This window comes from Myripristis murdjan, chromosome 3 (assembly GCF_902150065.1).
Source record: "Myripristis murdjan chromosome 3, fMyrMur1.1, whole genome shotgun sequence".
NCBI lineage: Eukaryota > Metazoa > Chordata > Actinopteri > Holocentriformes > Holocentridae > Myripristis > Myripristis murdjan.
The window spans coordinates 36,819,984-36,834,584 of NC_043982.1; the positions used below are offsets into that span (position 1 = coordinate 36,819,984).

The window sequence follows — 14,601 nt, forward strand, 5'->3', positions numbered from 1 at the left end:
AAAAGGTCACATTTTGCTCCATTTTTAGCCATAAAAAGGTGCAAGAAATGGTTCAGTAACACTATTGTAGTGATCATATAGGACTGATGCAGTGTGTGTGGTGGGCCTGTGCCATCATGTTGTCAACCGCACATCCTGTCTCCATTTCTGATTGACATTGCAAATATGTCATTGGCCTCTGTGTTTTTTAAAAAAAGAGCATATGATATCAAATTTTGCCTCATGAAGACATTAAAATCAGGTCTGTACCACAAAGGGCTAAAATCAGCTCTGCAGTCTACTTTACTTAGCGTTCTCTCTTCCATAAAAAAAAAAATTATCAGCCTCATTGCTCAATAGTTTGAGATCAGATTGTTTTATGTCGGGTCTGATCAGTTCTTGCATGAGATGAAGTTATTATACAGCCATAAAAGCCAGTTGAACAACATCACATGCTGGAGATGACGTGGTGGTGAAGACCTCTGCCTCTGGGAAAACCTCTCTGCTATCTCAAAAAGAAAAAAAGCATTCAGTCATTTCAAATGGCAAAGCTCACTCATCTTGGAGTGCAGCCAGAGGAACACAAATTCTCAGTAACTGGGAGATTTTCCTATCAGAGCCCTGGCCCCGGTTTGGTGGTGATACCTTTAGTAAAGCAAACATGAGAACACGCACTTTTATCTGTGACCAGCTGTTTTGAATATGTACAGATGTAATAAAAGGTTCCTTGTAATTGTGCCACCCTCTGTGTGTACTCATTTGTTTCACTGAGGTCATCTAGTCTGGTCTGCTCAGAATAGAAAATACTAATTCAAGCATCATAAATGTCCACCATGTTCTACTGATATGTGATATTGTGGCATTAATGTGGGGACTGCAGCAAATTTAAAAGAAAATCTCTCAAACTGTCCCCATGACTTTTTGCACGTTATGGTGCTACTTCAAGCTCTGTGTATATATAATACAGTCTAAAGAAAAAACCCAAATAAATATTACTGTTGCACAGGAAAATGTGCAAAAAGTCAAAGCAGGTGGATATTCCCCCTGTGGTTTGAAAATAAAGGCAATGAGGTAGTTTGAAACACTGCTGCAATAGGAGAAACTAAGAATCAGCTGATTATAAATGCCAGTGTCCCACTAAAGTGTCAACATTTGCTCTTGCTCACTCAGCAGCTGTTTAGAAACTGCAGTGTGGAAAGGCCAAAAGAACCTCCTCTGAAGAGTTTGAGCGGGGAAAAAAAAAAAAACAGTCAATCAGGACCAGATTCCTGAGCGTTCTCGTTTCCTGCGGACGATAGCGGCCACGTCCTGTTTGAGCGAGGTGACGCTCTGCTCCAGCTGCTCCGAGAAGTCCCTCAGCAGGCGGCCGTGCTCGTCCACAAACAGCCTCAGCCCCAGCAGGTCGGACTCCTCCTGGGAAACACGCAGGCACACACACACACGCACAAAAACATATACAGAGTGTATCACATACAGAAAATATACGCGAGTGCAAGTGTAAGTCAGAGTTTGATAAGACACACCAGTGAAATGCAAATGAAGCTGTAGATGGGAAGTCTATAAAATCTATTCGCTGCTTTCCTGGGTGGCTAAAAGCCTTTTCTGATCCCAGGTGTCTTCTCACCATTGCCTTGATGTCATGACCTGAAAATGCTGTTTCTCTCTGACTTGTTAATGTTTCTCTAAAGGGGTAAACAGTCTAGTTTCCACTAATGTGCTTTTCTGTGCAGAACAAAACAGCTAGAACTCATCAGCTAATGCAACGAATGTGTCTAAGAAGTGGAAAATGCTCAGTGGTGTGATATGACCCATTTTTTAAAAAAAATTCCTTGACTTTTCTTCCTTTCCTCCCGATTTCAAAATACTCCAAACATTGTAGAACAAGCAGGATCTCTGAGTTAAGCAGCCAATACAGGGAAAGAAGTGATAGAGACTTTCGAATGTGGGTTATTTGGTGTGTCTGGGTGTGTGTTATGGGTGAATTGTGTTGTCACTGGTTGAATAATTAAGGCTGTGCTGTGCTGATGCAACAAACACTGACAGACATACGTACGCTGGGTCTGTGTCTGCGGAGGCGCTGCAGCTGACCCCGGACTGAGGTCATGCTGTGGTAGAAAACCTTGAGAGCACGGGCAAACTCTGCATCACAGCTGGGACGCACCGCGCGGCCACGCACACACTCCCCACCTAACACATGCAGAGAGAGTGTGTGTGTGTGTGTGTGTGAAACCAGGTGAACTGCATCACCATTAGCTTGCACACAACAATTGGAGCGAGGGAATAAGAGTGTGAATTCAGTTCAGGAGGTAAATAATTCTCTTCCAAACAGACTTTGTGGACAAAACAGACTCAGCTATTCATGAGAAAAATGTGTATTATGTAACTGGGAACCTTTTTTTCTCATTAAGGCATTGCTCTATGAATAAATTTTTAAAACAAAGTCGGAATGCATTTTCAACTGATGTTACAAAATCACTGAACGAAGAACAAATTGACACAAATGTGTGTGTGTGTGTGTATGTGTGTGTGTGTGTGTGTGTGTGTGTGTATACCACTCCTAGCCATGTTGAGTTGCTCTCTCAGAGTGTGGTTCTCCTTCCTCAGTGAAGCATTAACGCTCTTCAGTTCCTCCAAGTCCTGTTGTAGAGCCCTGACTGAACAGCTCAGCTCTGAGGAGTCCTCAGGCTGTGACACACACACACACACACACACACTATATGTACACATTGGTAATATTACCCTCTAAACTGTTACATCTTTGTATGTGAAATGATTTGAGTCATAAGTGTGGCAGACTATGATTTTTTAAAAGTTCCACAGAACAATAAGCAGGAAAAATACAATTATCGAGATCCTTTGGCTTTTCTACTGATTTTGAGGCTGCAACTGACTCAGACAGAGAAAATTCTTTATAGAAAAAAAAACAGGATTTGATACAAGAACATGATCATGTGGCAGGTGTTTTAACTAAAATTCCAGTTCTGAGAATTTCTACATTATTTTAATGTTGTGTATTTGCTAATATTTAGCAATTATGCATTAAATTCCACAGGTAATGCATAGAGACCCAGTTGGTTCCAGAGTCGTGTGCTTTTTGCTGAGGAATGTCATGTTTTGTTAACAACGCTACTCCAGGCGCCAAAAATAGACTGAGGATAAAGTATTTTACCGCCGTGCCTCTTGCTGTGCTGTGACGTGAAAGCACACAGCATCACCTTCAATCAAGAAAAGAGACTTCAGACTGACCACAGTGGCTGTGTGTCCTGCCTCGTCAATAATGAAGATGCCCTCTGTTGTCATCCTCACTCCCTCCAGGGATGACATCAGGTCAGTGCAGCCCTCTGGATGAAGGAAACCGACAGAAGGAAAATGCTTTTCAGCGATGTTCACCCATTTTGACTTCATGCATTCTGTGGCTGATGCATGTTTATACTGGCTAAGATGCAATATGAAAAATATAGTCCAAAATTAAAAGACAATCCAGTGTTAGATAGAGGAATAGATCAGAGCAGAGTACAAAAATCACATTCATTTTGAGCTGCTGCTGTAAAATCTATCTATCTATCTATCTATCTATCCATCCATCCATCCATCCTCACCTTGCAGGCCCCACAGCTCGAGCACGACAGCGCTGCTCTGCAGGTAGTCCAGCAGATGCTGGGAGGTGTGGAGGGAGGCAAAGTGAACCCTGTGGTCCAGCAGAGGATTGACATTGTGCCACACAGCTGGAGTGTAGAGAGGCTGGCTGCAGTCAAATAACCTGAAGCTGAGTGGAAGTAAGAACAGAGTAGAAGAAAGCATCTGGTTTGGTTATTTACACATACAGGAAACTTTATAAAAAGGCACAAAATAAAATTAGCAGCAAAATGTGAGGGAGAATTGCCTAAAAATCATCAAGGGGCTTGAAAAATGGCATTCTCCAGGCAGCGTATCACTGGAAATAAGTATACACAATTTATATGTGTCAAGCCAATAATTTAAAAAAGTAAAAACAAAAAGAAACATAATATAGAAAAACACTTTTACAAAAATTCATTGAATAAATAACCATCTATTACACAGTAAGTGGTTTAAGTCATAGTCATAAGACACTCACATATCCAGGATATACACTTATGTGATGTGGCTTATAGTTTACATAAGACAAGAAAGATAAAATAAAATAACCACAAACAATTCATTTTTAGCCCTGATTTCACAGTGCCGCCAAGGTGTCTCCCTAAAGTGTGGCATCTTGCAAACAGGATCTCCAACAGATTACTTTAAATCAATATTACCACTACTGCCACAAAACTTTATGCGCCCCCTACATGTTCTGCCTCACCCCGTCTGTACCCTCTCTTCCTGGGCTGTAATTCTGGGTATAAGGATCTGTCTAAAACCCTTTCCATCCTGCTTTGTCCCCTTTTATACTTCTCTGTATGTCTCCGTGTGTCTCACCCAATCTGGACTCCTCTGTTGCGGGCCTCTCTGATCCAGCGGAGGCCACAACACTGTTCCAGGACCAGCTGGAAGTCCAGGCGTCGACCCAGTAACTCAGACGGGTCAATCAGGATGTCATCCTCACCCAGGGGGCTGAAGAGCGAGAAAACTCATTCACTGATTTATTTCTATGTGTTCAGTAGTCTTACCCACAGTGTGTGTGTGTGTGTGTGTGTGTGTGTGTGTGTGTGTAGCAATAGCATACAGTCCAGTGGAGGTGCAGGGGACCAGCTGTGCCTGCAGAATGGCCTCCTCTGTTCCCTCTGACCCCAGCACCTACAGATGGGGATTGTCAGCCAGTCGTCACTTTGTATTCAGTCGCCAACAAACAGTCAGCAGTGAGGACAGTCAACTGTCAGTGCACATCAGTGTATGTATGTGTGCGTATGTACGTGAGAGTGTGTGTGTCTGTTTTTGACTACTTTCAGGGACACACACCAGACTTAAGGCCGTTCTTTGGAGACAGCTTGTGCAAATAGGGACAAAAGCGTGTCCCCATTTGGAAAAAGCTGCTTTCTGGGTCAGTGGCCAAGGTTACCGTTGGGGTTAAGCAACTGTTTTTTTATGGTTGAGGTGAGCGTATGTCTCCAGGAAAACGAATGTAAGTCTACATAATGTCTCCCAAAGTGAGCTATGTAAAAATATGTGTGTATACCTCCAGCTGTTCTTCCAGAGCGATGCGGAAGGCCAAGGACTGAAGCCAGAGGTGTGCGCTGCCCAGGAGCAGAGGCCCCACCGGATCCCAGAAAGGGTCTTTATCTCTGGGCAAAGCTGCCGCACACAGCGCCTCTCTTGTCTGAGAGCGGGAACCCAGCAGGGATGGAGCAGAAATGCAAAAGCTGTTGATTTCAAATGTAAAAAGTCTGATAGTACCAGCAAATAACCTAGTTAGCTGTTATGCATTACTATGGTGACAGTTTATACAAATCTATATCCCATGTGGAGCTTGCCTTCAACATTAAACACACTGTGACCTGCAGCGTCCGTGTAGCCACACCATGCACTCATGGCACTGTAAGTCTTAGTCCTTGTCTCTCTCTCACCTGTCTTGAATGTGTTTGCCTGCATTGTTAAAGGTAGGTCCAGCAGTTTTTGAGGCTGCTGCTTTGCCCCCAGCTCCCAGTCAGGATCCCATAGGAACTCCGGATGCCACAAGTAAAGCATCTTATGAAGAGCACCTTACTTTAAACCCACCAAGAGGCTCTGTTATTCTTCCCTGGGCGTTTTCTTTGTTTGTTCTACTTTTAGAAATATTTTAGGATGGCAATTATTTCTGCCTCAGAAAAGAAGCAGCGCACCCAGAGGCCTGAGTCAGTCCAGTGAGTCAGGCCCCTGTCACTGCACTGACTGAGGCATCAGTGCAGCCAATGAGAGAGTGGGACTCCTGGCCGATGCACAAGCCAGAGGGCAGGCAGGTCTTCAATTCAGAGAACATGGCATCCAGTTGAACACGGCTGCTGGTGCATGGGGAGTTTTCTTATTTTTTTAATGAGTACATCGGTTTGCGACAAACTGATTTGACAAATGAAGAGTTAAGACTTGGATTATGCTGCAAAAAGACTGAAAATTTGAATCAGATGTGTTGAAACATGCTTTTTGCTGCTGTTTGTCCAAGTCGCTGATCGACTCAGTGCTAAGAGAAATGGCTACAACTTGTGCAACCTTTGTTCTCTGTAAGGCATGTGATTTTTTTTTTTCCCATCAGGTAATCAAGACAAGTTGGGGTGATTAAATGATACAAAATAAATAGTTCTTGAGTGGCAGTTCCTTTAGGCAACCTTCCCTTCAGTAAATTACATTGTCTCTGCTCCGCTCAGCCTGATACTGCTGGTAGACTTCTTCCATCAGGAACTTGCGGTTCACAAACTTGGCCTTGGACCACATCCACACCTGGGAGGGAAATCAGAAATCCTTTAGACGGAGATGCAAACATACACGCAAAGTAAAGATGGCATGAAAAATCTGAAGAGAAGATCACTACCCATTTTCAGTTGTAAAGTATGTCTCCTTCCAGACCTCAGAGCTGGAGGTGCAAGACCCAGTTGGGTCACGTCTCACAGTGGCAACACCAGGCTGCAAAAGCTTGATGCATAAACTGCCAGAGACATATTTTACAAGTGAAAGTAAGCAGGATTCCCCTTTGTCTTTGCAGGCACAGCTTAATCTATAGGAACTAGTGTGTGTGTGTGTGTGTGTGTGTGTGTGTGTGTGTGTATGTGTGAGTGAGTGAGTGAGTGAGAGAGAGAGAGACAAAGACAGGGACCTGCTTGCTCTCCAGAGAGGTGACTCGGACAACAATCTCTTTCTCCAGATCGTGGCCTTTTGAATCGGACAGAGCCAGGTTCTTGATCTCCAGCCTAAACTCCACCCCCTGCAGACACAACAGCCAGTAAGCTGTGTTTTTTTTTTTTTATTGATTCTTCCCAAATAATCCTTGAGACTATGAAAATCATAAAGTTATCAGTGTCAACTGATGTGCAGATGTAACTCCACCCACTGAGAACATACTATCAAAGGACAAATAATTTTTAGCATCCTTTGCACATGAGGACACAGAAAGAAGAACATAATTTTAGTTTTACGATTTTAGGTACAGTTACAAATGTAAGAGTGAAAGAAACATTGAAAAAGCATGTTGATGTGGGTGCATGTGCGTAAACACAGCATATGTCTGTGTGTCACCTTGTTCAGCTCCTGGCTCATCTGGTTGGCCTCGGCCACCATGGGCATCAGTTTGACATAGTCATAGAAGACGGCCAGGAGGCTCGGGTCTGTCTGACTGGAGCCAGCACTGGACTCACCTAAACACACACACACACACACACACAAATGCATACACTTATGAAACGTAATGTTCAGTCATAACATAAAGAGGTTAATTAAAAATTCTCTTCTCTAAAACCATCCCACCTGGCCCAGCCTGCCTCTCACCTAGGTGGATGCCCTCAGCAGCAGCCAGTTCAGACTGGAAGTAGTCGTAGTCGTACCGACTCCAGTCATCCCCGCCCCTCTCGGAGGGATAACCAATGAACAAGTAGGTGCAGTTAGAACCGAGAATGAGCCGGTCCTGGATGGAGCACAAATAGAGAGAGATGCTGAGAGTGTGTATGGAGGCCTGAGGCTGAGGATCTACTCCACTTTGATGGACCTAGGCTAACAACTCTCATAGAGTTCAGGTCTTTATGCTAAAGAACTGAATCACTGGACGTACAGAGGTGAAAATGGGATTGAACATCTTGTCTCAGCCTGGGTGAGTCAGAAAGAGTATTTTGCCCAGAATGTTGGAGTGTTCCTTTAACCCTATAAAGCCTGAACTATGAAAGAATTGGCAGAAAATTCCAATTTTTTGAAATTGAAGCCTTTATTTAGTCCTATAACAAAATATATATATAAAAAAAAAAAATCAAAAAAATGTTATTTCACGACCTTTCTGGTGTATGATATGTACTTGAAGTGCCAATGGTATGGTCCAGGGTGAACAGGGGAAGTGTTCAAAGGTATACAACAGTATTTTGGTCAAGTATTAATTAAACTGAAAACGAAAAACGGAATTGAAAATGTGTATCATATATGATACGAATGGCTTTATAGGGTTAACATGTGCTGCTGCATTTTAGATTAGTTAAGAGTTCACTAATAGTTTTCTGTGGTAGACCAGACATGACAGATTAAATGAATAAATTCCCACCAGGTGCTGCAACTCCGTCGTCTGGGAGACAGAGTTGCCGTTCACAATGACCTTTGACTCTGCCATCGGGGTCAGTGACACGCGACGCTGTTCATTCCTGAACACAGCATGACGCTCCTGGATCCTAACACACATACAGTATATACACACACAAACACAAACAGGCGTGAGTAAACACAGACACATACAGTGCATGGAAAGAAATTTCATTCAGACACACTGTACGTACCGAAAAATCCATTAGCAACACATGAAAGCTGCCACACACACACATACACACACACACACACACACACACACACACACACACACACACACACACACACACACACACACACACACACACAGGTCTACACTCCTTACATGCAACATGTCTACAACAAGCTCTGATCCATGTCTTTCCTGTCCAGCAGCAATTTACATCATTTTGCTTGGCCATTCATGCATTTCCCTTAATCGTTTAAAGGAGCTTATCCCAGCATGCACTGAGAAACACCCTGGACAGATCAGCAGTCCATCACAAGGCGAACACAGAAAATCACTTTCAATTTCAAACCCCTGGACAAATCCAACTCACTTTGGGAGGAAATCCAGGCAAACAACATGCAGAAAGGATCAGGACTGGAAATCAAACCCAGCTCCTTTGGTTCACCCCATGAAACTTTTTACAAGATACCGTAAGTGGATTGTAGTGGAAGCAGAATTCCAGTTAGGTCGGGTTCATATATTTCTACATTTTTATATTCCCTTTCAAGTTTGACGTACAGGTGAGCTGGTGCTGTGTTTGTGATGTCCAACAGATCCTGGAGAGGATCTCCATCAAAACTTACCCTAGGCCTTTGATAGGGATGGATCTGGAGGAAGAGTCAGACAGCCCAATCTCCCATTCACCTGGGAGAACAAAAAACCCCACAGGTACCCCATAACAAACATGGCCAGCCTCTTAAGACGATCAATCAATCCTCAACGTCCCCCTATCCTGCAGGTTTTTGTTCCAGCTCTGCTCTTGCACACCTGACCCAGTTAAGGACCATGCACCTTCATGCAAGCCCTGTTCAGGTAGATCTGTTTCAACCAATCAGCATGACGTCCTTAAATGGATCAGGTGTGAGAGAGTAGAGCTGAAACAAAAACCTGCAGGAAAGGGGGGCCTTGAGGACTGGTATGGGAATCACGGTCTTAAGAGAATAAATTAGTGTTTTAGTTATTGGTGGGAAATAGAACCTGGTTTCTAAGATTATAAACATTATATCTGAAAGAACAACTGAACAGGAAATACAGCAGCTTAGAGTTCATGAAAGAGATGAAGAAAGACCAACCCTCCTGGATGAAGAGCTTCACCACTCCAGACAGCTGAGCATCCTCGTTGATGTTCAGGATGTAGGGGTGCATCTGCATCATCCTCCTCTCCTGAGAGAGAGAGAGACAGAGAGACAGACAGAGAGAGAGAGAGAAGAGAAAATTAAGAGATTTCAAATCTATGTGTTTCATTGTTGTGTATGAATATGTGTTATATGTGTTTGTATGCTCTAGTGTGTATGTGTGTGTGTGTGTGCGTGGGTGTGTGTGTACCTGTGTGATGCTGGCATACTGTTGCTCCCAGTCCTTTAGCGCCTCCTGCAGGTGTTGTTCCCACAGAGTCTGAATGGCTCTGATCTGAAGCTCATTGTGGGTCAGTAGCTGACGAAGCTCCTCTAGACAGACAGACAGACACACACACACACACACACACACACACACACACACACAAACACAAACAAATCAGATGTTTAGATCGGATCTCCCAGCCCTGACTGGGGAATTATTGGAGAACCTTTTCTTTTCTTTTCTTTTCTTTTCTTTCCTTTTCTTTCCTTTCCTTTCCTTTCCTTTTCTCTCCCCTCAGTCTTACTGGTCTCATCGTCGGCTCTGCGTCCCTCCTGGCCCAGCCGGCTCAGTCTCTGCAGCAGCCTCGCGTTCTCAGCCTTCAGCTCTTTGACCAGACGCTCGGTGGGACTCTCGTTCACCACGGCCCGATTCTGGATACGCTTCGCCCTGAGGAGACGGGAAAAAGAGGACGAAGAGATGAGAGGCTGTGAAAAAAACAAACAAACACAAAAGCAAGAAAGTCCTGTGAAGAAGAGGCAGGTGATGGGACATGGGCAAAAGAAGTTGAGGGAGGATACAAAAACAGAGGAAATAACGAGTGAAGGTGGCATAGCACTTTTAACTTGGTTTACATAATGTGGCACCATCATCATCATCATCATCATCATCATATCAATCTTTACTGATTACCCTGAACGGATTATTAAAGAGAGCTCCTCTTTTACAGTGGTGTTGAAATACAGAAAAATGGATGTAAACAAAATAAAGAGACATGACAGAAATGCAGAAACAGAATAAGAAAGATGCAGTGAAGACCCAATAATTAAAACATGGTCAATTCATTGTGGATTAAATTAAGAACATGATTTTTTGTACCTTTCAGCATAGCGCAAAGTCGAGAGAGACTCCTCATAGCAGATGTCAGCAGGACTCAGGGTGGCAATCTAGGAAAGGAACCCGAGTCAGAAATTAGAAAACAACCTCACTGATTTGCATATCCTGTGTGTTTGCACAATAATGCATGAGAGGACGCAAAAACAGTGGAAATTCACCAAAGGCTCCCCACCGACAAGGGGTCTTCACTGTGTGTAAAATTAAAGGACTTTATTACTTGTAGTGCAGCAGCAGTGTGTGTTAGTAATGTTTCAGGTACCATAACTGTGCGACTGTTGCCGCCCAGCGCAGACTGCAGCAACTTGGTGAGAACTGAGTCTCTGTAGGGGATATGGACCACCTTCTTCCCCACCGCCATGTCAGCAAGAGCACTGCAGGAGAGGAGAGGAGAGGAGAGGAGAGGAGAGGAGAGGAGAGGAGAGGAGAGATTTTGCAGTGCGATCATGCTTTTCCTTCTTTTCTTTCTTTCTCTAAACTGAGTAAAAACAACTCCAGGCTGACCTGATGACATTGCCCAGGGTGGTGACGGGGGGAGAAGAGAAGAGAAAGGAGAGAAGAGAAGAAAAGAGAAGAGGAGAGGGAAAAGGAGAAGAGAAGAGATTTTGCAGTGCAATCATGCTTTCCCTTCCTTAAGCTAAACTAGAACAAGCAGCAGGCTGACCTGATGACGTTGCCCAGGGTGGTGAGGCTCAGGTTGATGGCCGTGCCCTCTTTGAGCCGGTCGGCCTCCGAGCCCGAGGCCCGCTGCCGCTCACTGCCAGCCAGATCCACCAGGTTGATGTTGGACTGCTTCGTGATGCTCTCTTTGGAGAAGATCTGACACAGTGACGACAGCAGTAAGAGGCGACGCAAACACAAAGAGACACCGCACACATTCATGTAAATGAAGCAGGACTACACTGATGAGACAAAAACATTTCAGTCAACTTTAATATGCATGCAAATAGGAAAATATTTTAGCATTAAAGTAGCACTTAATGCACTGATATAACATTCAAATGACTTCACTAAAACAGTATTGTACCACTGCAGCTACATCATGTTTTAGAGGTTACCTTCACAGTGATATTGTGAATACTTACAATAATTATACATCAAAATAATACAATAACACAACACTAGGCTGATACACAGTTTAACGCACTGGAATAAGGGCTGTGTAAAGTATTGCCTAATGGTGTTTTGAATTTGAGTGCTGGTGTTTGTGCTGAGGTAATGCCAAGAGAGTTGGAGTAAACAGCTCAGATCCACATTAACTATGTAAGAAAATGTCTCGGATACAAAAACAAGTCTTGCCTACAGTCAAAGTCATATCTGTGTCCTGCTCACATAACTCTGGAGGACAGGTGTATGGTCTAGATGGACTGAAAGCTGGACGGAGCGAGCGGGGCAGTGGCTCACCTGTTTGAGCTGCAGGATAATGAGCATGTGTGAGCGACTGCTGTTGGCATTCATGTGAGTGGCGGCGGTGGTTCGGGTCCGGGTCCCCTGTTCCACCAGCTGCTCCACCTGCAGACACATTTTGAAAATCTACATCGTAACACCTTAACGGAGTACGCTAACAGAGCATACACAGGGATATCTGAAACATCTCTGCCCTGAGCTGTTATTCTAACTCTCTTCTCCTAACATTATCCTTCAACAGTCCCAGGAATACTGACTGTGCCCCGTGGCTGTGACGCCTTCTTTCTTTACAACATGTTACTTGTAAATCCAGTGATAAAAAAAATTGACGGTGGTATTCATTGTAAGACACAGGATAAGAAGCGACGTAAATGCCTATGCTGCAAAATATAAAATATAAATATTATTCTCTCTACCTGCGGTGCACTGTCACAGGGGACTGTGCGGATTCCCTCCACATAAAAACCTCTTTGCAGCTCCTCTCTGATTCTTAGGCCCCCCGGAGTGCGAGACCCTCGTGACAGCAGGTCAATCACCTGGACAGAGGGAGGAGAGAGAGAGAGAGAGAGAGATCAGGTCCGCCACTGAAATAATGATTATTTAAGAGTTTCAAGTCAGCCAGAGAAAAGAGAGGAAAATGTCAAAACCAAAGGTGGTCAAATGAGCTTATGCCTGTGCTCTCCTGTTCTTACCTGCTCATTATAGATTTCCAACATACTGAAGAAGACCTGTGTGTGGATGAAGAAAAAAACAAACAAACAGTTATGACAACAACCACCCTGACTTTACACCGTCTGTGGTGTCGTGTTAGCCTGAAACAGCCTGTTTCAAAGCAACGTACACACACACACTCCCCTATACAAACCATTCAATACACATCTGCACGCTGCACGTATGCCGACACACACATAATATGCCCTGCCCACCTGGCACTGTCTGGTATCTTGGTTTTCCCGAATAGCCTCAAAGAGGCGGTTGCAGAGTGTAGGCACCAAGCCTTTGTTTGGCCCGTAGCCCATCATGGAGTAACTCTTCCCTGAGCCCGTCTGCCCGTAGGCCAGCAGGGTGGCGTTGTAACCCTGCACACACAATAGAGTGGAGCAGAATAGAGAGCTGACCCACATGTATCAGTTCACAAGATAGACGATAAGAGCAAACATCAAAGCAAACAAAACAAGAGGAAACACATAAGACCACATGACTAAGCAAAATACATAGATAAATAATGTACAGATCTGATGGGCATATAAAAACCATATCATTGGTTTCCTCTTATTATCATAAGCACCAAATCAGATTTTAGACCCTATCAGTCATCACGCATTCCAGGAAAATCTGCAAATTCCAGTCCTACAAATGAAAAAAATGTTAAGTCTGGTTGCTTTTGTACTCATCTATACGTCTGCATCCCACACCTTATTCCCCTGTCACTAAACTGACTTCCATCTACAGGCAACTATACTGGAAGCAGCAGCAAAAACATCTGGTCATTTTATCAAACCAGCAGAGTCAAAGCAAGCCTCTCCACTGGGTGATGATGATGATGTGGTTTTGTAAAATCTCGGATTACTACCTGCACTGCGTTCTCCAGGATCCCTTCTCCGAGGTCCTGGAACACGCTGGCCTACAGGAAGAGACACAGAGGTCGGACCTGGAAGTACACTTTCTGTGCGTCTCCTGACCCAGTATTGTCTAGTTCAAACAACACTCCACTCTCATCCTAGGTTTATTAAATCTAGACATAGAACGTACATTCACACAATCGAGATGCTGTGTCTTTATCTTCAGTGCTCTGTTTGATGCAGCATCTTCATAATGTTGTATTTGTTGTGTACCTTTCTGTATCAGATTCCCTGCAGTTGCAATTACCCGATTCCCCAAATTGTTGTGTTCTCCTATAGGGTGCCTTGGGGCTCACCTGGTCGGCGTAGCGCCCCCCCGGCTCCTCAGGCAGGTAGAGGCCACTGCGGTCCTGTACGAAGCCGCTGTGGGACCAGTAGGTGTAATCGAAGCAGAAGGAGCGGCGGTTGTGGGCGTTGCGTGGGTCTTGGATGGTGATGGAGCTCGACGCCATGGAGATGATGCAGCTGCTGCCCGCATCCCGCTCCCTCTGGATGGATGAGGGAGACGAGAGGGGAGGGAGAGTGAGAGTGAAGGATGAGTGGAGGAGGAGAGAGTCATGGCTACATCCTTGATGGATTTGGAAGAATGAGAGAGTGAGAGATGTTGACTTCTGTTGGGGAAAATATCTATAAATGCAGTGCCATTTTTCTGGATGGAGGAAAAGAGAGCAGAGAGGAGGATTGAGCATGCCAGAGATCATATCAGTGGCTTGGGATGGACGGCACTGAACAGGAAATCGAAGAGAGGATGTATCCCTCTTTATAGCAGGAGAGGGAGAGAGGCAAGAGGAAAGACTTGAGGAAAGGAGGGTTTGTAATGTCAGAGGTCATAAACACCTGACTGCACCCCAGTGGAGAGAACAGAGACCGGGTGTATAATCTGAAGGTTTTCAATGTTTTCAGATCCTTTACAGTTCCTGGGCTCAATGCAAACAGTCTCTACAG

General features: G+C 44.4%; 1 protein-coding gene across 1 annotated transcript; it reads right to left on the bottom strand.

Annotated features, from left to right (window-relative positions):
- Positions 1-183: 183 nt before the first annotated feature.
- kif28 (kinesin family member 28) lies at positions 184-14,108 on the bottom strand. Its single transcript, XM_030076723.1, has 26 exons — positions 13,953-14,108; positions 13,608-13,658; positions 12,961-13,113; positions 12,727-12,762; positions 12,451-12,570; positions 12,032-12,139; positions 11,292-11,446; positions 10,890-11,001; positions 10,613-10,680; positions 10,041-10,183; positions 9,722-9,843; positions 9,469-9,559; positions 8,980-9,040; positions 8,150-8,273; positions 7,393-7,528; positions 7,144-7,262; positions 6,725-6,832; positions 6,259-6,351; positions 5,117-5,257; positions 4,667-4,737; positions 4,420-4,554; positions 3,579-3,745; positions 3,226-3,320; positions 2,532-2,664; positions 2,033-2,166; positions 184-1,392 (listed from the first exon to the last, which is right to left on the bottom strand). The coding sequence occupies exons 1-26, from the start codon at positions 14,106-14,108 to the stop codon at positions 1,234-1,236; spliced, it is 2,991 nt and encodes a 996-aa protein (XP_029932583.1). The 3' UTR covers positions 184-1,233.
- Positions 14,109-14,601: the final 493 nt, after the last annotated feature.

Coding starts and splice junctions, on each gene's coding strand:
- kif28 (XM_030076723.1), bottom strand. CDS start 14,108: ATGGCGTCGAGCTCCATCACCATCCAAGACCCACGCAACGCCCACAAC. Junction 12,571..12,726: donor TGGAAATCTATAATGAGCAG/GTAAGAACAGGA, acceptor CCCTCTGTCCAG/GTGATTGACCTGCTGTCACG. Junction 10,681..10,889: donor GCAACAGTCGCACAGTTATG/GTACCTGAAACA, acceptor TTCCTTTCCTAG/ATTGCCACCCTGAGTCCTGC.